This window comes from Capronia coronata (genome assembly GCF_000585585.1).
Source record: "Capronia coronata CBS 617.96 chromosome Unknown acBCG-supercont1.1, whole genome shotgun sequence".
NCBI lineage: Eukaryota > Fungi > Ascomycota > Eurotiomycetes > Chaetothyriales > Herpotrichiellaceae > Capronia > Capronia coronata.
This window is the reverse complement of record NW_006912893.1, coordinates 4432476-4456354: the sequence shown is the minus strand read 5'-3', so window position 1 is coordinate 4456354 and position 23879 is coordinate 4432476. Positions and strand designations below refer to the sequence as shown.

The window sequence follows — 23879 nt, the reverse complement described above, 5'->3', positions numbered from 1 at the left end:
CCATTTGTTCAGCATCAGACTTGACTCTGAGCGGTCAGTCAAATTAGCGAGGGCATGAAGAACCCCATTTGACTCGGTGAGCGCGCGGAGAAGTCGTCAAGTGGTCCAGTGTTCAGTCGAGGAGACCCAGGTTCTCTTCCGCAGGCACGACGCGAATAGTGTTGGTGTGACCCTGGCCACCTCTCCAACCCTGCACAGCGACCACGCTGTCGCCTTTGGTCAAGACTCCCAGCTTGATCGCTTCGGCAATACCCCATTTCAGGCGGTTGTCCACGTCCTTCTGCCAGTCCACTCCGTTAAAGTCTGGCTTTGGCTCGGGGAAGTGGAAGGGATAAACTCCTCGGTAGAGATGGGCGTATCGGGAAGCGGTCGCGTTCCGCGAGACCATGATGATGGGGCACACTGGCCGATACTTCGAGACCAGTCTCGCCGAGTGACCGCTAGATGAAATCAGTAAAAGCGCGGGCGAGAATATTTCTGGAGTGGCTTACCTAGTGGTCAAAACAATGATGGCACCAGCGTTCAATTCCATACTAGCACTCACAGCGGAACATGCAATCGCCTCAACAGTGTCAATTGGTCGCTGGCAGGTTGATCTCAACTCGTCAAACATGTTGGCGTAAGGGATGGCGACCTCGGCCAGCAAGCAAGTTTCGTGCATCATGCTGACGGCCTCCTTGGGATAGTTGCCTTTCGCGGTCTCACCGGACAACATGACGCAGTCAGCGCCATCGAGGACGGCGTTCGCGACATCAGAGACCTCCGCTCGGGTAGGTCTTGGGTTCGTGGTCATGGACTCCAACATCTGTGTGGCGCAAATGACAGGCTTGCCTGCCATGTTACATTTCGCAATCATCATCTTTTGAGCAATAAAGACCTTCGCAGCTGGGATTTCAATTCCGAGATCGCCACGGGCCACCATGACACCGTCGGTTTCGGCCAGAATGTCGTCGAAGTTGTTCATACCCTGCTGATTCTCGATCTTTGCGATGATCTGGATCTCCTTGCCTTCTTCCCCAAGGACTTGACGAATGTGCTTGATGTCATCTCCCCGTCGGATGAACGAAGCGAAGATCATGTCGACTCCGTTCTTCACACCGAACTGCAAGTCGGCAATGTCCTTCTTTGACAAAGCAGGAAGATCAACATCAGTTCCTGGAAGGTTCACGCCCTTCTTGGATGAGATTTGTCCATCATTGAGCGCACGCACTCGGAGAGTCTTGTCGTCCACAACCTTGATGACTTCAAACGACTGAATGCCGTCATCAACATAAATCAGCTTGCCAGCATCAATGACTTTGGTGATGTTCTTGTAGTCAACATAGCTGATAGGGTTAGCACGGCTGTCGTAATCAAAGTGCAGCGGACGATATAGCTTACAGATTCTTGTCATCGCTAGCGGTGGCATACTGGTCGTCCGTGGTGATATTCAATTCAAGCCCGGCCTTGATCGGAATGTCTTTATCCCCTGGTGTGTTTCCCGTTCGGATCTCCGGTCCTTTCTTTTGCAAATGATGAGCCAGGGGTCTTAAAGAGAGGGGTTATTCAACCCACCGTATCGAGGGCAATTGCCACTGGTCGACCTGGATAGTCTTTGGCAGATTGCCTCGCGTTGTCTATGACAGATTGGTGGTACTGGAACACGTGTTAATATATGATCCCGAGGTTTCCGTGGTGGTAGAATCCACATACCTCGTATGAGCCATGAGAGAAGTTCATGCGGACGACATTGAGACCAGCTGCAACCCATTGATTAGCTGTGCCCTGTTGCTGAAGCCTCAGTGTTTACTTACCCTTCCTCAGCATAGTAATCTTCTCAGCAGAATTGGTCTTTGGGCCTATGGACAGGTTTGTTAGTGTCCAATGGAGTTCAGCCTGCGCTCGGGTGAGCAGCGGCAGACATACCAATTGTGCAGATGATGCTGGTTCTGCGATGGTTCTTCTTTGGCACATAGTCGATGTTGAGATTGCACTGCCATTCCAGCTTTGTGCGGTTGGCGAGGTGGTCCAAGGCGTCACCCATCTTGCCTGTGTCGTCTCTTGACTCTTTTTGTATACCTGAGCTGCGGCGGTGGGTGCGGAGATATTCTGTTCTGGCTCAAGCTGTCCGCCCAATGGGCCAAATAGTCAGCAAGAGTTTCAACAGTATCAGGAACACCCGAGAATCAATGGGGCGTACTGCTTACCTTCACTTCCAGGACGACTGACTGTGTGTGAAGGGATGGCTTCTGGACAGTGAGTAGTGAGGGAAAACCCTTGGACCTTATCACCAGGAAAAAAGCAATTGTTGAACTGGCCTAATTCGTGCACAGTTGAATGGATCTCTCCAACGTCACGCTTATCCTGCTCTGATCCTGACCCGCTACTAGTACTACAGAGTAGGTGCGTATGTACGACGCAGCTGGCCAGCTGGATCTAAGCTTCGGCAAAGAGCGAATCAGGATAATCAGGCTGGCAAGCTAAAATTGGTTTTTGGGCGTGGCTGGGTTATTGTGAGGTGCAGTGCAGTGGGATGGCAGCGGCAAGAATTATCTCAACGGTGGTGGGGGGTGCACAGTGCCCCTAAATACGTGTAGGTACCTATGGGACGTAGCTTAATTCATGCCTGATGAGCCTATAACCTAGGTACCTACTGTCTTCGGTGTTATTATTTCCGGACTCTGACCCACCGCATTCTGCCAGGGTGAGATCGCTGCTCCACTGCAAGTGCCCCTCACTAGTAGTAGTACCTCAAAGCCCAAGTGACGGGCGGGTACCGGTTCACTACTGGCAAGGCCAAAGCTGTTGCAGGGCTCGCAGGGTGCTGTACTACTAGTAGTACGTATCAATGAAAGTCTTCGGCGATGCAATAACATTGTTCCGCAGCGCAGCGCAATGCCCCTTTGCCCCCGACAGCCTCCGCACTTATCACCACACTTCACATGCGACCAGGGCAGCCTGTACTGTATTGCACTCGCACAACTACGTGCCTCCCTCAGTTACCTACCGACACATCCGACCACCTCAAAGCATCGCAGCATTCCAACAACCTCAATCATGGTGGTGAGTTGGCTGTCCCTTGACGCAGTAACAACTGACTAAAACATCGCACCAGCTGGGACGCCTCACCCACATCGCCTTTGACGCAGTCCTCATCTCCGCTTTTCTCGCCGGCATCAAGAGAAGCACAGGTCTCACGTATGTCTTCTGGTTATGCTCGAGATAGGCCTTGAGACATGAATCCCTGCCCTCACGCTCCCTCGGACTAACTAACCCCAGACCGACCAGTGTCAAGGCATCCTCCATCGGCGAGAGCAAGGAGGTACAAACCTGGGTTGACCGCTACCTCGGCGTGGGTGAATGGGTGATGGATCAGTCGGTGGCCATCATGGGAAGCAGCAGCTACTTTGAACGACGGCGGTGAAGATGTATACCATGGACAGGGAACATAAGTTAACACCAAGACTCAAATACCTGATATGCAACAGAAGGCGTTAAAACCGTTATGGATTTTGGATTCGGGGGATTTGGACCGGAGTGTTTGGACAGCGGCAGAGGCGCGTGGCAAGGACTGTTGTACACACTCGACTCCCAAATTCAAGGTGCTGATTGTGCTATGTAGAGCAGAGGCTCTTCAATATGGTCGCTTACCCTGTAACGATGGTGATATTCGACAAGCGTCCTCTTACTGTAGACCCTTGTGATGGATTGGTCTTCAGCTTCAAGTTCGTTGGAACTATATCTTATGAAATCGGAACGAACCCCACAGCATACAGGTGGGCAAACAGTACGCCGGTGTTCTGGCAGATGCTGAGTCTTTCAGACAGGATTTAGAGGCAATGCTATAAAACGCTCTTCACAACAGGATGCATCATCATAGAGCAGCCTTCGCACAAGCAGAATCTGACCTATGTCATCCTCCGCTGTTGTTTTGTCTAAATGTCTCGTCCATCAATTTATCAATGTCAATTCTTTCGTAGAACGAAATATGCCCGAACGGCACCCAATACTGAGCGAGTCTATCATGGCTGATCATGATAAGTTGCGACGGTATGAATTCATCTTGTACCCTGTCAGTTGCTGCGAATGATATGTGGCAGTGGCTAGACCTACCATTCTGAAATCCGCGGACCGCAACATGACCGCGGCTCTTGACCACACGCGCCCCTCGGAAAGGGTGCTCCTGGGCAATCCTTATCAGACCGTTGGGTCCGATGTCATCGGCGATGAAAGTGTGTTCACCGCGAGGAATGTTGGGGTCACCCGTCAACTTCACGGCCTCGATGGCTCCGTGGTACAAATCCTCGTCATAATCTTGCACGGTCGCCTGTGAACTGCTGGCATGAGTTGACTGTTCCCACTCATCCTCTTCACCAGATTCTTCGTCCTCCCTGAGGCCGAGCATCGCTCGGAAATATGTCGAAGTCGGTCTGAACGGGGCACTAGGCGCTTTATCTGTCTGCATGACCAAAAGGAACTCACATCCATGTCCAGCATAATCGCCAACATAGATGCCTTGGTAAGGCTTTTCCGGTGTCGGAGTATAGAGAGCAGGATCAATTGTGCTCCACGTGCTCACTTCTTCGCCAACGCGAATGCCGAAATGTGCCATACCAGTACTGAATTGAGACCACTGTCGGAGGCGGAACGTTGTTTGCGAGATTTGATCATACTTTTGTGGTTTGTGTCCGGCGCCTCTGAAGTTGTCGACGCTCGCAGCACGCACTCGTGGCATTCCAGGAATGGTCCGAGGCGGCCAAACGACCATTCTGTTGTCTTGCAAATGCTCCGGAATATCGCGGGCTAGGAAAAAAGAGGCCGATGTATTGTGGCCAGGTCTCCCTACGCTCATCTTGATTTCGGCCTCCCACCATCCTTGCCGTGTGTTAAAAGGCACGATGTCATGCGGTAATTTGAGGATGGGATCATCGAGCCACAAGTGCACCTTAGGCTGGAAGGAGTGGATGACAACACTCGGTTTATATGGCCACAATATTCCAGAAGAGGGAGTCCTGTCCGCGAGCAAGCGATAGCCCTCTATGCACCCTCGCCTCGGATCGAACTTGCATATCATTATCCGCCCAATGTAGGACTCGTCCGATATCCATATCTTGTGGCGAGGTAGGAACCAGTACGGATGGTGAGAGATATAGAGATCGCGATATGAGGACGATGGATATGGATCGGGTGGGAAGTCTTGAGGCGGTAAGTTTGGTCGCAGCAAGTTCGCCCATAGCAAATCCTCCTGAGCCAGCTCTCGGAGTTGTCGACATGTTCGAGAGAGGGACACCAAGGACTGGCAGGGAAGATAGAGCAAGATCTGATAGACTATCTCAGATGGCAACTGAAGGAATGGCGCATTCTGCTCGACTGGAATAACGATATCGGAGGGCATAGTCGAGGATGCTTCTGCGTCTGAACCGCCATCTGCAACATGCCGACTGAAGAAGCCCATGACTTGTTCAACGATTATATACAAATTCAGATACCAGTAGTCCGTGTTGAGGTGGCCATGTCCGGCCTATGCAATATTTGAGGAATAACAGAACACGACATGGGACAGCGTGGAGAGAAATAGTAGTACGCAGTACCGTATGTAGCAAGGAGACGCCTGCCCAGCAGAAGGAGATGATGTAGTAGGACTCTTTCGAATGCGGACACTCTTCCGACGTGCTGGCAAGCCATCCGCCACCTCTTATCATGGCAGCCAGTCAGCCACGAATCCATCAGCTGCTTTGGGGTAGCATTGCGATCTCAGACTGACAAGCACGCGATTCGCAGTATGAGTGGACATCCCTTCTCGACCATGGCTGGGAACGGGATCATGGACTTGAACGCATGTGGAAGGTGAAGGTTGACGTGGAGTCTTTTAGCATCCATCCACTCGGTGGAATCCCCGCTGTTAATGGTACCAGGCATTTGAAGGTAGCCGATAACAGCAGGTCCATAAGGTGTAATCAAAGACGGTGAACGAGGATGAAGTATGCGTAGAAATTGTCTGGATGCTAGGTTTCGTACTACGGCAATGCAAGATATCTGGCGACAGGCGAAGGAATAATTCAGCAGAATTGTCCTCTCAGTCTGGGCCGACAAGATATGGTACAAAGATACCAACGTCCTCTCCTCCAGGTCTTCCAGGGGGTTAATCAGAACCATGGCAGCTATAAAGTCTGCAATGTGTCCCTAGGTTGTTCATCACAGCCCCGTTGACAGTAGATCTGCCTTAATCGCCAAATATATGGTCTCTTAGGTGCCCCGAACACAGGAGCCCCAATGATCAGTGTTGGGCATCCCGAATATGTCGACGTTGTCTTGAATGCTTACATGGTCGTGTCACCCAAAGTGATCCGCCTGAGACATCATGAGAGCCTCGGTTTGCCTGGTCTTGCTTGAAGCAGTTGTCGGACTGTTCTCGAAGACACAATACCTGCCGACCTGCCATGTCCGGGCAGCAGTGATGTGGCTTTCTCACAACGAAACGGCGTATTCATTGTTTCGTCAGCCACAGTATCTGCCTGGTTGCTCCAAGGGACAAATTGAACTGTATATGACCTGCGGCAGTCTACTCAGCCGAGTTGTCTCGGTTCAGAGGATTTTGCAGCTTGGTTCTGGGTCGGAGCTGATGATTCATCCTGCCATATATCACGCTCCAGTTGTTGGATGCTATACGGCTTGACACTTGGTTCCTTGGGAGGATCTGGTATCAAAAATTTCCCAATTGCTTCTCCAAAAGTCTTGGTCAACCATGCCTGTCGCTTTTTTCGATCTTCGTTCATTGTGACAGTATAGTTGAACAAATCCTCGGCATAGAGATCAGTCAATTTGGCCTCTTGGAGGGCTGCCCGGGCAACCAATTCACGCTCGTGAGGAGGATATTCGTGAAGAGGCTTCTTCATCTTGTCCTCCATCGCTTTTGGCAAGGCTATCTGCTCCACGGTAGGAGCTGGTCGATTGGGATTGAACAGCGAGGAGAGTGGTGGAATCGGTCGGTTCTCGCGTCTGGCTTCGTCCACCTCGGCTTCGTAGTCCATCATTCGGTGGTACAACTTATCCGCGTGCATCTGGATTTTCTCTTCGTCCTCGTTTGTATTCGTCGAACTGGTCATGTATCCAAGGGCCTGTAAGAATTTCGCCTGGAGGGTATAGCATCGGTTGAACGCTTTGGTCTCTTCATGGCACATGGTCATCCTGCCTTTAATTTTCTTGGACAAGGGCCCAGTCTTGAAGCAATCCTGTTGTAGTTCCTCTTCGAATGCGCAGTTCTCGAGTGCAGCCTTGTGGATTGACTGTCTCCTATCTTTCCGAGCTGCAAGGACTCGCTCCACCGGTGTTGTGGATGCTACCGCGATGTCGTTCTGAGGAACATAGGTCTTCCAGATATCTTTGTACCGCCCATCTTGAAAGAGCGATTCCTTTGGCAACGGCCTGTCCTCAAAGGATTTGTTGGTGTCTGGCAGGGCCTGTTCTGGAGGCTTCGAAGCAGGCTGTTCCACGGGTTTGGGGAGTTCTGCTGGGACATACGGCCGAGGTTGTTGGTCCTTTAGAAATTGCTTCAAATCATCGTCCAGTGATTTGGCGGGATCATTTTGACTGGACTTCTCTCCCCAGAACCAACCCATCTCACCGGATCCCGTCAAGCGTCCTATTGACCGATTTCAACAGTATGAAAGATGCATTTTTCTCAGCCAGAATACTCGATCATGGTTTGGGTCCAGCGCTGCAGGCTTCTAGAGGGCTCCCACAAGGGTTGTTCTTATACTACACTGCCGGGGTACGCAGCGGCACTGCGGTTAATAGCCCAGCGCAGCTCGAGAACCTGCCAAGCAGCAAAGATCTCCCCATTAAGAACGTGGATGATGCCGCCTTAAGCTGTGGCCGGCTCCCAACTAGTACCTCTTAGTCCTAGTATCTGTCCTCCCCATGTCGCGTTACAACGACGCGTCCCGCTTGGAAAGCGCTTCATTCATCAAAGCCCTTACCGAGGCGACCAACCTCGGGAATCTGCCCGTGCTTGACAAATGAACACAAATTTTGGATGATTCGCATTTTGGATGGCTTCTTTGTCCAGACAAGATCGCGCGCTCATGCGCCAGCGTGGTGCTGGGTATGTTTATACGGAGAAGGAGGAGCATGAGGTGTCCATGGATTGCTAACCTTTGTAGGTCACGGGCAGTCGCAGCGGCTGATTTTGGACTAGATTTTGGACTTGTTGATGATAAGCAAGAAAGTCTGTTGGCGCGACAATCAGATGCTGAGTACGTCTTCCTCAATGGCAGGTCGACTCCGCTAACTTTGGATAGGTTTCGGACGGTTGAAAATACCGATTTTGGCTTATCTATCCCCTATTCCGCTCGGTCACTACGCTCAAAGACTGGAAACAGTCCGCACTCTCGACGATTGAGTTCTCGTTATCCTTCACAGACGCCCGGCAGTCGGAATCGTACAGGATCATCGATCAGGTCAGCCAGACACAATCCGCAACAAGTTGAGCATAATGGAGCGGATGCGCCTCAGTTGGGAGGAAACCAGTCTGTGGAGAATGTTCATCAAGCCAAGAGGAGGCGATTGTCCCCGGCTGCTGTGACGCCAATTCAACTGTCGGCAAAGCCGCCCGCAGCAGCAAGTACAGGCGGAATACGGTCCGGAAGGCGGAGTAGTAGGGAGGTATTCACAGTCGCAGAGGACAACGATGGAGAGGAAGGCCTTGAGCCATTACATACCCCTGGTGCAATTGCATTTCAGCGGATACAAGACTCACCATTATTTTTCCCGGAACATGAGCCGAACAAGGAAAACGACAATGCTACCCCTGCATATCAGCGCGAAGATGGGTCACTTCTGGCCTCGCAAGGAGTCAAGGGTGGCCAACCGAGCATATTATACCCTCGCAATTCTGTGTCAAGGGCGAAAGAGGATGCGTTAGGGCTTGTCATCAACAATGCGAGAATTCCGGAAGCCAAGGATGGCCCGGAAGGTACTGAAGCAGGAGGACGGAGTAACGATACCCACGTCATGTCACTTGAGAAGTCCTTGCCTACCTCGAATAATACCGGATCCTCAAGCCACAAACGGCGGAAGAAACGGAAGTCCGTTATCTTGGTACGCAAGAAGAGGCGCTCGTCTGGCGTCAATGAGGTTTCACTTCAGCAGACGGAAATTCCGTCGGAGGCTCCCGGGTCTTCAGGCTCACTGGAAACGCCACAACCTGCTCCATCGCAGTCAACGAGTCGGGTTCGTGCTCGGAGATATGCCAACACCAAGTCAAGGGACAAAGATGAAGACAGCCCCCCACCATCTCGCTCAGGATCTCCGACCCGAACAGATGGAGATGATGATGAGACATATATTCAAGAGAGCTCCCCAGAACCTCAGACTCCAGCACTTTCTAAGAAGGTTGGTGATAACATCCACCGTGGCGCGACCCGAACTCAGAACCCTCGTTCTTCCAAGGGAGGGACATCCAGGCCGACATTCCCGATTCTGACCCATCGATTAACAAATTCCTCAAGACTTCCAACCATCGATGAAGCCAACGAAAACGACGTCCACTCTGAGAATGCTTTCGCCAATCGCGACGACCTTGAAAGAGACCGCAGTGAACCGAATGCGGTGGATGTGCTCGCTCAAATTTGTCGTGAAACAATCGAGAATTGTGTCCGGCGTATGTCGGAAGACATGCAGCCTTCTGAACGTGCAGCTTTGAAAGTCAGACGAACGGCGCTAGAGGAATTTGGCCGAGACTTGAATGACGAACTCTTCGAGCTGTCAGAAGCCGCTGAGAACCGAATCATCTTAGAAGCTCGTGTTCGGAAGAGCAAGAGAGAGAAAGCTTTCATGCAAACGGAGTGGATCGAATTGAGAAAGGAGCGGGAGCGGATCGCCCTCGAATGTGACGCTGTGCGACGGCGCCACTGGCAATGCGAAGACGATGCCAGAGAACGTTGGGATCTCAGCGAGGCCGCGAGACGGGCAGAGCTTGAACTGGAACGGAATGATCCGGCCAACGAAGCGGGTCTGGAATGTCTGCTTCGAAGTGTGCTCAACAACGTCAGCAGTGCTTCTGAGGAGGGGGGCCTACTGGACAGGGTGAAATCGTTCAATGCCCAGTTGGAAAACACGGCATTATTCCTGGAAGGACGACATGGTCATTAGTTGGACAAATGGATGGTTTGGCCTGTACACGATTTCACAGCCGGTCGGGCTGTGAAAAAGGCTCTCGACGAATCAATGTGGTGAAGGAAGTGGGAATAGCAGTGCACATATCTGTCCGACAGACATGCATAGACAGCTACGAAATAATGATAATGACATGACTATAGGTACCTCCGACGTGTGATCTCTAAGATGATGCCTTGCCTGAACAAAGTGGTGATCTCTGGGACAAGGCTGAATTCAGCCTTGTTTGGGAGACGTCGAATATCTCCGATCGCGGAGGCGGAGCTCAGCCTCGTGTCTTGAAGATTTTCTCCAACTCGCTCCAAGTTGAATTGAGCTGCGGGCTTTCTGGGGTTAGTTTTCTCTCTTCACACAATATTGGCGACGAAAATGGCGAGTAGAACATTACGCATAGGTAAGCATCTGCGGAATCTGTCTATCCTCTTCTTGCTAACTGTTGTCAGGCCTGATTCCGGGCGATGGCATCGGGCGCGAGGTCATTCCGGTATGTTGGCCTCTTCGCGCTCTCTGCTTGCGACTTCGCGACGCGAAAGACTTCTGTTCAAGACTGACACTTCATGCCCCGATATAGGCAGGCAAACGTATCCTGGAATCGCTTCCTCCGTCCTTAGGCCTCAAATTCTCCTTCGTTGATCTCGACGCCGGCTATGACTGCTTCAAGCGCACGGGCACGGCACTCCCAGACCAAACGGTCGAGACGCTACAGAAAGAATGCGATGGCGCTCTGTTCGGAGCCGTGAGGTACGAATGAATCCTTACACTATATGCCAGCCATACTGCAATGTCGCGTAGGGGCCTGGAACAATAGTTCGAGCCACCTCTACTTGAAAGAGTCCAAGATGTTGCATTGGTTTCGCGGAGGTTGAGCCCGTTCATGGTCAATTTGGGGGATTGTTCCCGGGCTCATCTGGACTTCCTGCGACCTCGGTTGACATTTGTGTCATCTCCCGTCGAATCAGACCATTCGTCCGGATCTCTAACGTGTTCCTCCACAGTTCACCGACGATCAAGGTAGCCGGCTACACGTCTCCCATTGTCGCGCTGCGGAAGAAGCTGTCTCTGTTCGCCAATGTGCGCCCTTGCAAAACGACATTATCACCTGCCTTCAAATCCCCGACGCCGCACCCCATCGACCTTGTCATTGTGCGCGAGAACACGGAGGATCTGTACGTGAAGGAGGAGAAGACATACCCCGATCCCTCCGGCGAGGGGCAGATCGCCGAGGCGATCAAACGCATCTCGTCCAAGGCCAGCTGGCGCATCGCCAACATTGCGGGCGAGATTGCGCTGCGAAGACAGAAGATGCGCCAGGCCTCGCCGACCAATGCCTCGGGAGACTCTCATGCGAAGAAGGCCTGCGTCACAATCACGCACAAGTCGAACGTCCTCTCGCAGACGGACGGCCTCTTCCGCTCCACGGCGCGCGAAGCCCTGTCGCAGCCCCAGTTCTCCTCGGTGGCCATCGAGGAGCAGATTGTCGACAGCATGGTGTACAAGCTGTTCCTGCAGCCCCAGTACTACGACGTGATTGTGGCGCCGAACCTGTACGGCGACCTATTGAGCGACGGCGCCGCCGCCCTGGTCGGCAGCTTGGGACTTGTGCCCTCCGCCAACGTGGGTGACGGCATTGTCATCGGCGAGCCGTGTCACGGATCTGCGCCAGACATCGAGGGCAAGGGTATTGCCAACCCGATCGCCACGATCCGTAGCGTCGGTACCATGTTGGAGTTTTTGGATCTGCCGGACGCGGCCAACGTGATTTACAACGCGGTCGACAAAAACCTGGAGGAGGGCCGCTTCGTTACTCCCGACTTGGGCGGCAATGCATCGACGGAGGAAGTGTTAAATGACATCTTGAGCAAGTTGTAAGTCATTTGACGGACGTATGACTGGGATATTCAAGGCTATGAAGCACGCAAGGGCTATGGAAAAGCGACACTGTGAGACAAGATAGCTGGACTCAAGACCCAAAGATCTGCCAGCTTACTTTGTGACCCCGTGTAGCCACGATTAGAGCATCTGTTTGATTCCGGCTCCTTGACTGTACGGTACATTGCTTTCCTACGCAACGTACCTGGTGACAAACATGGTGGCCTTCCCGGTCTTGTAAATGTTGCAATCGATGCATGTTTGGGCAGTTCGATGCGAAGTCCTTCTTAGTCGTTGATGGCCGGTATCAGGGTCGCGATCGTAAACGCAGTCGTCGACTCGGATTCCACATAATTCAGATTTTAAGACACCCGCAGTGCGGGACTACAATCAGCAGGGAGTCTATATAGCGGGTTAGAGACGGTGTTGTAGACCGCAGAGATCAACCGCCACGAATGGAAGTCAGAACAAGAGTGGAACGGCGGTTTTGAGCGGTGGCACTCTGCCATTGTCTCTGCCGACCATTGACATCCGTCACCGAAATCTGACAACAACTATTTGCTATACCCACTTGGATACGTTTAGTGATGATAAGAAATCCAAGACGCCATCGCCAATGCATCCAACATCCCAATAACTTCCCCCTTACACAAACAAAAGGTCGCTAATGACATTTGCCCATCATTCCACCAACCCAAATTCCTGGACGGGGCCGACGAGATACGGCACTAGCCACGACGAGTCCGCTGAATTCTCAAACCATCACATCAACATCAACTTCACCGTCAATGTCCGCTTCCGAACTCAGATCCGGGGTCATCGCCTCGTCCTGTGATGCGTCGGCTTCGTCGGCTTCGCTGAGAGAATCCATGCCAATACCGCTATCGTAACGTCGACGGCCTCGCTTCATGATGCCCAGACCGGTCTTGGAGCCATGCCGACGGGACCGACCTCTCGACATTTCGACGCTGCCTTCAACATGGTCGTCCGGAGCTTCGGGGTCGGAGAATCGCACAATGCTCGCGGGAGTCATAGGCCCAACTGGATCCGAGACGAGGTCATCGCTTTCCAGCTCCCAATTAGCATATCGGACCTTTGCCGCTCGGATGTAGCTCTTCTTCTCCTCATTCACCTTGGCCGCGCTCCGGATACATTCATTTTGCATGCGCTCCACGGCCTGGGCACTGTGCTCGACCTCGCTCCGGTATCGATCCTCGAGCTTAACGTTGATCTTTCGGAGCTTGTCAATTTCCGCGTTGGCTGAAGTCAGAGCCGTGGACAAGCCGGATATGCGAGAGTTGAGACCCCCAATCTCTTCTTCGTGGGTACGGCTCGACGATGCCAGCTGCTGTTCAAGGATGTTCAACTTTTCTTTGACATCTTCCGAGCGTTGTCGCGCCGCAGACATGTCGGCCTCCAGCTCATTGATTCTACGCAGACGGTCAACCGCAGATTCTTCGGCTGCTCGTCTTCCTCGAGACTCGGCCGCTGCTTTGGCCTCCATGTCGGAGAGCTGTTTGGTGAACTGGGACACCGTGGCTGCATGAACGTCCTGAAGTCTCGATGCCTGTTCAGCTTCGATCAACTCGACCAACTGCTCCAATCTCTTTACTTCTTCGCGGTACTTTTCGATGGCTGTAATGAGAGATCGGTTGTTAGACTCGTGCTCTTTGGCTTCTCGCTCCAGAGCCTGTGCTCGCATTCGCAGGTGTAGCATTTCTTCGGCGTTTTTGTCGATTGCGTCTTCCAGTTCCTTGACCTTTCTGTTGGCCTTTTCGGCTGCGGTGATGGCATGATCGAAATTGCCCTTGAGACAACGCTGTTGGTCTCTCATGGATTTCAGTTCAGCTTCTCGATCGCGCATCATTCGAGACAGCATGGCCAACTTAGCAATAATCTCGGGCATCAATCTCGAATTGTCGAAAGAGCCAACGGTTTCTCCTGGAATAACCTGCTCGAGGTCAAGGCGCATTTGACGGAAATGATGTTTAATGTTCGTGACACATTCTGCAACATCGTCTTCCTTGCAAGGGAACCCTAAGCTTTTGATCTCCATATTCAGTGCTTGCAATGCGAGTTCTACCTCCTCCGCCCGATTGGTTGCCGCTTTCAACTGTTTAGAAAGGTCATGGTAGAAAGATCGAGGAGATCGTGGCACGCTCTTCTGCCTAGTACTTGGGCGGACAGGAGAGTCCTCAAAATGGAGGTGATTGAATGAGGATCCCTGACTGGAACGGAAGAATGCTTCTTTGGCTTGACGGGCAGACTCAAGTTCTAAGCCCATAGTGAGAGCATCTTCCCCGTCGGCAACTTGATCGTCGTTGTCACCGTCGTCCTCATATATCTGGAAGTCGTTGTCTCCATCGCTCGGTTGTGGGGAGCTACCACCTCCTTGTCCCTGGCTGTTGGACGCAGAGTGCGCGCTCGAGAAGCTGACACTTCGTTCCAGATGGGCAATTTCGGTTTCCAGCTGGCGCATACGGTCCTGACTTGAGTTCGGGTGGCTCAGAAGTGCTTTGTCGAAGCGACGGGCATCGTCCAATTCGGCTCTGAGTTTCTTCAGCTCTACATCCTTCTCGTCGAGTTCTCTCCGCAAAGCAGCGTTGGCTTTCTGGTCTGCCTGGTATTGATTCATCTCCTCGCTCAACCCATGGCGCCGCATGCGTCTGACAGTTCGAGGTTCCAGGCATTCACGAAAAGGGGTAAACTGAACTTCATCTTGTTCCTGGTATCGAGATGGCGCCGGAGTTGATGCCCCTCTTGCCTTGGGGGTAGCGAGAGATGCTTTGCCTACGTGAGGCGTCAAGCCTGTAGTTGCGTTGAGTATAACACTGTCGGAGAACCGTGTTTTCTTTGTTGGTCTCTTCCCCGATGGGGTTGTGGTATGGGTTTGCGAGGAATCTTGTGCTGGTTTGATGGGCGAGATGGCTGAGCTCGGTCGCTTCGATCGTCGAATCATTTTCACTCAACTTGACTTGATGTCTGCAGCTTCAGCCGATCAGATAGAAGTTATGACCTGAACACTACTTGGGGTATTAGGATCAAAGAGAAAACAGCGCAGATGTTCGTGGATTGAAGTTGTGCATTAGAGACAAGAAGTAAACAATGACGCCGTCTCCAAACAATATGCCGAATACGGTTTAGATTACGCCAAGAAGATGCTCGACGCGTCTGAACGTGTTCGTGTTCGACTTTCGTGTTTCAAGTTGCTGCCTTCATGCTTCATCTGTTGGACAAGATTGTTCATGTTCGTAATGATGTACTTCATCTTGTCAGCTTTCCACTCCTATTTAAGGCTGCTGCCTGCCACATCTCCGTCCGCCCCTACGCACTTCGGTGCCGGCCACTGACCTCTGAATCGGCCGTCCCAAGAGCGCTCGCCGCTTCAACGATGAATGCTGGGCAATTCACCGATGAAGCGTTGTCTAGCAACAGACAGCAGCTCGATCACTGCGATTTCGATTGCATCCTGTAACATAAGTACGATCTAATGCGCCAGAAACTACTCATTATCCTTCCGCACGACTACGGAAGGCTGTCTTTCACTTTGAGACATGACTAGGACAGAAAAACAGAGGGAGAGCATGAAAGAGTTACAAGGATTGAAGGTATCAGTTGGTTGTCATAATGCACACCCCCGGAAGCCCAAAGGAGCGAGATGTTCGGGCAATAATAGACTTGCTGGCAAGGGAAGATGAGTCGAAGGCTGCCTCTGCCTTGCAGAGACCGGTTGCCTGTCAGTGATTATTGTCCTCCTCTGCTGAACAAGATACTACAGGCGGCTCAAAACAGGCGAACCTGAATGGCGTCTTCCTCCAGGATGTTGCCTCGTATACAACTGTGGCCCAACAAATGCTCGCTCTCGCCTCTCCAGATCAATGATACATCATCTTCTACTACATGTATACAGGACAAGTGTTTGTCAGGCCAGAGGGGGCTCCCCATGAACATTTAGGCACTCGAAGGTCGCTCATAAAAGCGTAGGGACAATTGCCAGCCGTGCACGCCTTCGTACAGTGCGCGGTGCTACCAATGCATGCTCGTACCCGGTTAATGGACAGCCACTGCAGTGTACGATTGTGGCAGTTTGGTAACATTGACGTCACTACCATTTTGAGACAATTGAATGATGAATTGGGTTGATTTTTGGGAAACTCATCTCCGTTTTTCGCAGCACCAACAACCCCCATCAACCCAACAATCTCTTCGCCACTGTCCACGAGGTCACCCATTTAGCTGTACTGTCTTGTTCTTCTTTCCTAGACCTCTACACACAAAGTAAAGTACTCCAATGTCCAATACACCATCATCCACCTCTTCCTCCGATGCGCCGGACCAAGCCTCTCAGCACACTCAATATCGGCTGCGCGTGACGGCCGGCCCTTCGCACGACCCGTCAACACACAAGCTGGTGCCAGTGAATGCAGACGAGACCTTGACGTTCGAGAACGACCATATAATCCTATCTCTCGCCGTGAGGATCCAGCGATTCACGGGCTTCCCCGACGATTCGCCCGAAACCTCGCCGTACTTCGACCACGAGCTACACAAGTCTGATCAGTACTCGATAGCTTTTTCATTCATTCCGAAATTAGACATTCCCGGCGGCGACCTCATCTTTGGCAACGACTTCGACAGACCGATTCGAGACAGGTTACCGCCGGGATTCAACCAGGCGTTCAGGATCGTAAAATGGTTCATTGATCCGGGCCTCGAGGGCGATGTTTACGCCGACAAACCGTCGTTGTTTGGCCCGGCGTTGAGCAGTTGGAATTATCTACGGATAGGGGACAAAGTAGTGGAGCAAGATCAATTACAGGACAAGAGCGCATGGAAGATCCCTAATGCCGCGTCCTTCCACGAGACCATCGTGGAAGAGGGCGGCGAAGGGTCTGGGGAAGAGGTTCGAAAGGCGGCCAAAATCCCCGATGACTCGGCGGCGCGCAAGAAGTACTTCCTCACACCTGCCAACCGGGACGCTTTCGTGTTCGAGGCCGGCCGCCTGTACCAGGCCGACTTCGGCAATCCGTACCTCGACTTCAATGATTTCTCCCTCAAGTTGCCAGGCTTCAGCCTGAACGTTATCAGATATGTCGATTCCAAGTCGCACGAACTGCGTTACACTCTGAAGAACAAGTCGTCTGGGGAGATATATGCCTCTGTGGTTTTCACACTTCTTTTTGGCGAGGAGTTAGAGCAGGCCGAGGCTGAAGCTGGCCAGGGCGAGGGTGTCGGCAGGCTCGCCCAGAAAGCCGAACCGAAAGATACAGAGAAAGAAGACAAGAAAGACCAATCACCGCCAGATATTAACGACGATGACGAGGGCGTTGATTAATTGAGTAGTATTCGTTTACGTTTGTCTGGCTGATTGCTTGGATGCGCAAATATACGAGAGCACGAACAAACAGAGCTTTAGGGGCGAAAAGGATGTACAATACACAGCGTTTGGGCAAGGCCCTCAGATACCCATGAAGAAAGCAGGCAGGATCTCTACTTTTCAGGATTGATCTCTCGTTTCATAGCAAGTTTTGTTCATAGCTAGTCCCACGTTCGATCATTGTTCTGAGGTGAGCTCAGTCCATCTGCTACAACCTCACTTGATGTGAACTGAACTCAACTGGTGGTCGCATCGCTGACAGTGCGTTTCTCTTTCTCTGTTGACCCTCTTTGGGATTCATCACCTTGGTGGACCTCCGTCAACGAAGGCGTCCGCTTCCTCCCTAAGACACCACTGGAGTGCAGGGGCCTTGGATGACTGTTGTACAAGTCCCGTGAGTTGCGCTCTCGCCCGTCTCTTCCAACTCCACAACCCGTCCTCCTGCTTCGATATGCGTGCGGCGTCCTGCTTGGCCACTGCCCTTGCGCCAGTCCGCAGGCACCCCCTTCTCGTTGAGGGTCTTGAAGTTCCAGCCATCCAGAAACAGCTTGCGGATCATGTAAGAGACGCTCAATAGGAACATAAGAATGGCGAATCCCTGCGGTACAAGGAAACTCCATCCGAATGTGTTCTCAATTACTTTGATACTCTCGGCGAACAGTGTGGGGGTGATGCCTTTGGTGACGAAAGTGTAGCCCAGCAGAAGCGTGCGAGCATCCTCTGGCGTGGCTGCGACGTCATGGGGTTCACGCTGGCTCTGGTATTCGTTGAGCAGAGGAAGGATTGCGCGTGGACCGAGATGCATGAAGACTGAGCCGGCGGCAGTCAGAGCCACTGCGGCCCCAAGATATGTTGCGAAGAGAATGAAGGAGCGGTTATGGTGAGGGTGCTTCTGGCGGGGGTTTGGAACATTGACTGGCTGGAAGACGTCCAGGATCTGATGGGCCAGAGGCAAAGTGACCGCAGACCAGAACCCAATGCATGCTAGGGCAAATTGCTTCGCAATCGTCGGCAGGCCGTGAGCAGGAAGAATGGATGGAGTACTGATGAAGAGGAGGGTTGTGCCGAGCACCAGAAACAGTGATACGAGCACACTCCACATGCCGTAGCTCGCGGCTCCAGGATACACCTTGATGAGTCCACCTCCGAAATAGAGCGGCACAACAAGCAGCGGGATGAGGTATGGCCCCGTAAGTGTGAAGAACAGATAAAATGCTGTTGCGATTGGCGATGGATTTGGGCGAGTGATGAGTTGATACAAGGCCGAGTAGGCGAAGACCGTCTGAAAGATCCCGGATGTGAGAAATGTCAGAACGAATAACGCCACGGTTTTGAAAGACCGTAGATATCGGGTCGAGAACAGCAGTGTCGAGCTCGATGCGCAGATCTGAAAGTACTGTTGGACGAAGAGGAAGCTCACGAAGAAAGCTGCGATTCCGATAGGGACGTACATGTAGCCAGCTGACCAGGGGATCCAAGTGCCGGCAAGATTGAACGAGATGAGTAGGGTCAGGATGCCGAAGAAGCTGAGCAAACAGCCTAAGATGTCGATACGCAGTATCATGCTCAAGCCCCCAAAGGCAACAGTGTCGGCCAGCGTCCATGGCAGATTCTGCCCCATGTCGAACTTGTTGGGCAGCAGATAGATGAGCGCGATGTGGACGATTGCCAGGAGCATCGAAGCTGTGTAGAAGCCCCAGCCCCATATCTTGCCTCGATGTGCGAACAAAGCTCCGAAGATTGGGCCGATGATGAAGCCCAGCGCGGTGCTGATGCTGATGTAGAAATCCCGTCGCACTTTGTCGATGAACTGGCCATTGTGTCCCAGGAAGATGAGCGCACCCAACTGTTGTCCTGCTATGCCGGCACCCACGAGAATGCGTGTGTAGAAGAGGAAGATCATGTATGAGGCGAAGCCAGGCGACATGATACCGAGGAGTAGCAGAAGAGCGAAGAAGGTGTAGACTGCCTTGAAAGGAAGAACAGCGTAGAGCTGGCCAGCCGTCAAAACCGTGGCTGCCGCGCCGATTGCAGGACCTGCGAGAAGCCACTGGAAGCCCTGGACGTCAAGGTCGTAGGCAATTGTAGGAGCCATAACGCTCATCATGCTGTCCACCACATGTGTTATGAGATTTGCCAGGGCCAAAAGCACCGCAGTCCATATCCATTTTCGGGTTTGAGGGCGAGTCAGAGGCAAGTTGATGTCGTCGTCGTGCTCGTGCTCGACGATAGGAGCTGAGAAGATGGCTCGTGCAAGCTGGGAGGCAGCAGAGACGGTGGCTTGATAGAAGTTGCTGTTGTCGCCAAAAGGACGCTCGGTCGAGTCGTTATTGAGCGGTTCTTCGTAGACTGATTCGACCGTGACTGTCTGTTCGACGTGGATCACCATCTCTGGACTGCGAGACCGCTCGCCCGGTGGCGGAGGAGAACAAGTCCGAGGATTCATGGTGTGGAGGGAGTAAGGGAATGTCAGGAAAGGTTCGTCCTCGTCGACTTCGTTGTCGTAGTAAGGTTGAGGTGGGAGAGGAGGATCATGGTTTCGTCTCGAGGGAGGAATCAGGCCCAGCAACATATTTGACCGTCGTCGCGCTCGCCGAGATTGTGGGAACATTGTTAAGGGCAAGTTGAGTGATGGCGCCGAGATATTGAGGTTGATGATGATTATGAACAGTTCACGAGTGACTGAATTGAGATGAGAAGCAGGTGAAGGGAATAGACTGAGTGCGTGCTCTGGGTGCGGCACAACACGATTTATCACATATACAATCTTGCTCTTTGTCAACATCATCAGGAGGACTCCATCCACTTCATAGCCTTGTGAGCCTTTTGTCCGCTGGGTGACCGCCGTGGACAAAGGCTGAGAGAGGATGAAGCAATGAGGTTATCACCATCTCAGAACAGGCATCCATGGTCTTGTACTCACCACAATCGCCATGCTGGATCATACCAGCTGCACGTATAGTCAGAAAGCGATTTAACATCTTGAGTCACTCTGACAGCTATAGAAAGGCAGTCAGTTGGGATGGGCGATCTTCTCCTTGCCATGATGAGGAAGGTATCCTCTCCTAGGAAACTGTTCAAGGTGCTCTCTCTTCCCCCTGCAAGGATATTTGAAAGTCCGTTGGTCAGAGTCACGCAAGACAATGAATGGGGAGCAACTCTCGAGACTCAAAAACTTTCAGCTTGTCTGGAGAAGGCTCCAACGCCTAGCTAACTGGACTGTGCTTCGGTGGAACGCTGCAAATGTGGTCATCGTCGAGAGCGATGGGAACATCGAAAGATTTGAGCAAGCCTGACAGGCTGGAGTAACCATCCTTTCCAGCCTTTGCATTATATTGAGCAGACTTCCCAATACTGAGCTGATGGCTTCTGGCAGACAAGCAGAATCTTCCCGCTTCTGTCGACCCCTCACAGTTTCGCCTTCGCCTCCTCAGGGGATACAATTCTTACCGGAGTGAATGGAACACCAAGATGGTAAAAGACTTGATCCCATCGATCATTTCCAAACCAGTCTTTCCTCACCCCATCCGCGTTCACCGCAATGATCCATGGAGCGCCGAATGCTCCGGCGCTCATGGTCAAGTCAATGACTCGCTTTTTGTTCTCCGGCGCCACAGCCTTCTGCATGATGTCTTTGATCTCTTCGGGAGGGAATATCCCATCCAAGGCCTGCAGAATACCTTCGGGCGTGGAGATGTTGATGCCTTTGCTCCAGTATGCAGAGCTCAACGCCGGAAAAGTGGCTTCGAATTTCTCGGGAGGATAATGGTCTTTGACCCAAGTGGCCACTCGAACAGGCTGGAACCTATCAGCTCGGATTGCCGGATGGAGGTATGTAAATGTCCACGACGTACAAACAGAGACAAGATGGGGAACTCTTTGGGTCGCACCACTTTCAGCCCCAACAATTCCCCTGTCATTTCCGAGTCCTGCTTTGCGAAGGCTTCCTTGGCTTTGGGCGTTGGAGTGAATGTGTTGCCCACACTGTCACGGGCAGCTCCTAGAAAGAATGGAATGATCTCGACGGACACCCCATGGGCATTGAGAAGAGGGCGATAGCGGAGGGCATTGGTGAAGCCAAACCAGGAATAGGGCGAGACTGACATAGAGGCTTAATGTACCTTTCAATCAAGTTGTCGCAAGAGAACACTTACCACAGTCCACATAGATTGTGAGCTTGCCACCCTGTGGTCGACCCATCATGGAGTCAGGCCAATCCAGAAGAGCTGCTCTTTTTCTCTCGGTTCCGGAGTTGGATCTATATTCCTTACAGAGGTTGGAGGAACGGGTGGATATCTGGCCTTTTTTCACTGGACTGTGTCTCTGCCAGTTTTTCAATCATCGTCCCAAAGTTTCATGTTCCAGGCTAGGAATGTAGATGCTTTTGATTGAGACATGAACCTAGGTCAAACCAAACAGTAAGCACGATAAGCCGACAATCCCAGTGTCGTCCCCAAGCAGCCAATCACAGTGGCGGGTTGTGCCGAGGTCTGTATGGAGTACTTCGACGAGACCGACTACCCGTACAGGCACCTTTTCACACCCTACAGGCATCTACAGAGTACTATAGCAGTACCTAGGTACTAGTAGGTAGTATGAGTGTTGAACGACCATACGACTAATCATTGAATTCAAGTTCGCGCTTCTCAGTTCCGTCACTTGCTTTCTCATGCCTACATGACCCGATCACTATCCCCTCTTGCTGACTGAATACCAAGTCGCCGTAGCGGCCGTAAGGATCTACCACATATTGGCAATCCCCATTATTCGTATATGTATCAATGGGGCAAAGGAAAGGCACGGGGACTGGGATTCATACCACAGTTTGCATCTCAGGGCTGAGGACTGGTCCAGATGTCTGGACCATGGGACAAGCCAGTTGTCCAGGGCTCCCTTGGATGAACTCGGTAGAACACGTTTCCATTCCAAACTATGCCTAGTCTTTCAACCGATCCATACTTGGCCACTCAATGTCCTCCTCATAAATCGTCATTTCCCTCGTGACAACAAACAAATCCCGAGTCCATCCAGTCACCTCAAGCACTTGGTGCTCAGAGCTTCGAGAACATGCTGACCTTCTGGGGCCGGACGTCCAGTTCCTGAGTCCAAGCACTCCTTGGCTGGGTATGTAGGAACCAGTAGATCTGAGCAAGGTCCGCAGGACGGGCAAGATGTGCATCAATGTCATCGAGTTTCTCACCCTGCCCTTGCCGCTGCCACTGGCGTCGTGAAAATTCCCCAATCAGCTTCCCATCTACGGGGGTGTCGACGATGATGTGGGCGGCGTGGATGCCTTTCTCCTGGTACTCGCGTGTGACGATCTGTGACAGAGAGCGTAGACCGAACTTGCCCGGCGAGAAGCTGCTGAGGCCTGGGTTGCCGCGCAGCGACCCCGTTGCGCCCGTATAGATGATCGTTCCCCTGCCCGCGGCCAGCATGTCCGGCAACACGCATTTGGTCGCCCAGAAGGCGCCGAAGAGGTTGATCTTGGTGAAGCCCTCGAACTCTTCGGTCGTGGTGTCGAGCACCGACCGGCCGTTCACGCGGCGTGCCCCGGCGTTGTAGACCAGGACATCGACAGGGCCCAGGTCGCTGCGGATCCGGTGGAAGCTGGAGATGACAGACTGCTCCTCGCGTAGATCGGTGATGTAGGAGTGCGCCGTGCCTGCACCGTAGTCGGCGTCGATGCCCACCGCCATCTTCTGCAGTTTGTCTTCCGTCCGGGCGAGGAGGGCGACCACGAAGCCCTCGGCAGTGAAGCGGCGAGCGACCGCCTCGCCGATGCCCGGACCTGCGCCTACAACGGCGATGACGGGCTTCTTTGAAGTGTATTCCGACATGACTGACTGTGGGTTATCTGCTGAAAAGGCTCACGCTCACCAAGTGGAAGTGAAGCAGACCTAGATCGAAGTAAGGAGCAGGGGGACAGGCGGCATTAAGGCAGCACACTTCTTTGTGTTGTTTGTCGATATCGCTGAGAGTCGAGAAGACTTTAGCTTCTAGTTTCTCATCGAGGATCGGATAACTGATTCCACGATAGATGTTATAACGTCAACAGCCGACCGCCAGCTTGTTGTCCGGTGTGATCCTTGAAGCTCGTGTTCGTAATGGCAGCATCAGTAATCTGGAGACTCAGGGACCTCGGCAGCAGTCCTGCAAGCGCTAACACTCAGTTTCTCATTTCATCTTCTACTACACCGGCGGGGAATAGTAAACACACTCTGTCTCGTGGCCTGGAAATCAAGATGGCATGGACATTTTTGAGCGCCGGACCATGATTTTACGGCAGTAAACGGCGACAATCGTGATGCAGTAAGTAACGGGCAACATGTAAGGCTACCAAGCATCTAGCCAATCAGATATCACAAGGCTGAGCATTTCGCTCCATAGTATCTGCCCCATCTGTCGTCGGCTCTTCATATATTATATTACTTGAGCGCCAGATATTGGATTTGGAGTGATCTCTTTCTCAGATAGT

At 52.3% G+C, this 23879-nt stretch overlaps 11 protein-coding genes across 11 annotated transcripts; 4 read left to right on the top strand and 7 right to left on the bottom strand.

Moving 5' to 3' along the window:
* Positions 1–112: 112 nt before the first annotated feature.
* A1O1_01590 (pyruvate kinase) lies at positions 113–2023 on the bottom strand (the record flags this gene model as incomplete). Its single annotated transcript, XM_007722503.1, has 7 exons — positions 113–440; positions 492–1325; positions 1381–1502; positions 1555–1635; positions 1693–1739; positions 1794–1838; positions 1906–2023. The coding sequence occupies 7 exons, from the start codon at positions 2021–2023 to the stop codon at positions 113–115; spliced, it is 1575 nt and encodes a 524-aa protein (XP_007720693.1).
* Positions 2024–3036: 1013 nt separating this feature from the next.
* Positions 3037–3403, top strand: A1O1_01589 (uncharacterized protein; the record flags this gene model as incomplete). Its single annotated transcript, XM_007722502.1, has 3 exons — positions 3037–3042; positions 3095–3177; positions 3259–3403. The coding sequence occupies 3 exons, from the start codon at positions 3037–3039 to the stop codon at positions 3401–3403; spliced, it is 234 nt and encodes a 77-aa protein (XP_007720692.1).
* Positions 3404–3892: 489 nt separating this feature from the next.
* On the bottom strand, positions 3893–5374 carry A1O1_01588 (uncharacterized protein; the record flags this gene model as incomplete). Its single annotated transcript, XM_007722501.1, has 2 exons — positions 3893–4041; positions 4093–5374. 2 exons carry the CDS (start codon positions 5372–5374, stop codon positions 3893–3895), a joined length of 1431 nt encoding a protein of 476 aa, XP_007720691.1.
* A 1171-nt stretch (positions 5375–6545) lies between these two features.
* Positions 6546–7598, bottom strand: A1O1_01587 (uncharacterized protein; the record flags this gene model as incomplete). Its single annotated transcript, XM_007722500.1, has 1 exon — positions 6546–7598. The coding sequence occupies one exon, from the start codon at positions 7596–7598 to the stop codon at positions 6546–6548; it is 1053 nt and encodes a 350-aa protein (XP_007720690.1).
* Positions 7599–8063: 465 nt separating this feature from the next.
* Positions 8064–10131, top strand: A1O1_01586 (uncharacterized protein; the record flags this gene model as incomplete). The annotated part of the gene is made up of 3 exons (XM_007722499.1): positions 8064–8083; positions 8142–8234; positions 8280–10131. The coding sequence occupies 3 exons, from the start codon at positions 8064–8066 to the stop codon at positions 10129–10131; spliced, it is 1965 nt and encodes a 654-aa protein (XP_007720689.1).
* A 393-nt stretch (positions 10132–10524) lies between these two features.
* Positions 10525–12024, top strand: A1O1_01585 (homoisocitrate dehydrogenase, mitochondrial; the record flags this gene model as incomplete). Its single annotated transcript, XM_007722498.1, has 4 exons — positions 10525–10549; positions 10599–10639; positions 10727–10896; positions 11151–12024. The coding sequence occupies 4 exons, from the start codon at positions 10525–10527 to the stop codon at positions 12022–12024; spliced, it is 1110 nt and encodes a 369-aa protein (XP_007720688.1).
* Positions 12025–12778: 754 nt separating this feature from the next.
* A1O1_01584 (uncharacterized protein) lies at positions 12779–14983 on the bottom strand (the record flags this gene model as incomplete). The annotated part of the gene is made up of 1 exon (XM_007722497.1): positions 12779–14983. The coding sequence occupies one exon, from the start codon at positions 14981–14983 to the stop codon at positions 12779–12781; it is 2205 nt and encodes a 734-aa protein (XP_007720687.1).
* Positions 14984–16315: 1332 nt separating this feature from the next.
* A1O1_01583 (uncharacterized protein) lies at positions 16316–17359 on the top strand (the record flags this gene model as incomplete). The annotated part of the gene is made up of 1 exon (XM_007722496.1): positions 16316–17359. The coding sequence occupies one exon, from the start codon at positions 16316–16318 to the stop codon at positions 17357–17359; it is 1044 nt and encodes a 347-aa protein (XP_007720686.1).
* A 385-nt stretch (positions 17360–17744) lies between these two features.
* Positions 17745–19847, bottom strand: A1O1_01582 (uncharacterized protein; the record flags this gene model as incomplete). Its single annotated transcript, XM_007722495.1, has 1 exon — positions 17745–19847. The coding sequence occupies one exon, from the start codon at positions 19845–19847 to the stop codon at positions 17745–17747; it is 2103 nt and encodes a 700-aa protein (XP_007720685.1).
* A 962-nt stretch (positions 19848–20809) lies between these two features.
* On the bottom strand, positions 20810–21507 carry A1O1_01581 (uncharacterized protein; the record flags this gene model as incomplete). Its single annotated transcript, XM_007722494.1, has 2 exons — positions 20810–21199; positions 21256–21507. 2 exons carry the CDS (start codon positions 21505–21507, stop codon positions 20810–20812), a joined length of 642 nt encoding a protein of 213 aa, XP_007720684.1.
* Positions 21508–22452: 945 nt separating this feature from the next.
* A1O1_01580 (uncharacterized protein) lies at positions 22453–23241 on the bottom strand (the record flags this gene model as incomplete). The annotated part of the gene is made up of 1 exon (XM_007722493.1): positions 22453–23241. The coding sequence occupies one exon, from the start codon at positions 23239–23241 to the stop codon at positions 22453–22455; it is 789 nt and encodes a 262-aa protein (XP_007720683.1).
* Between the last annotated feature and the right edge of the window lie 638 nt (positions 23242–23879).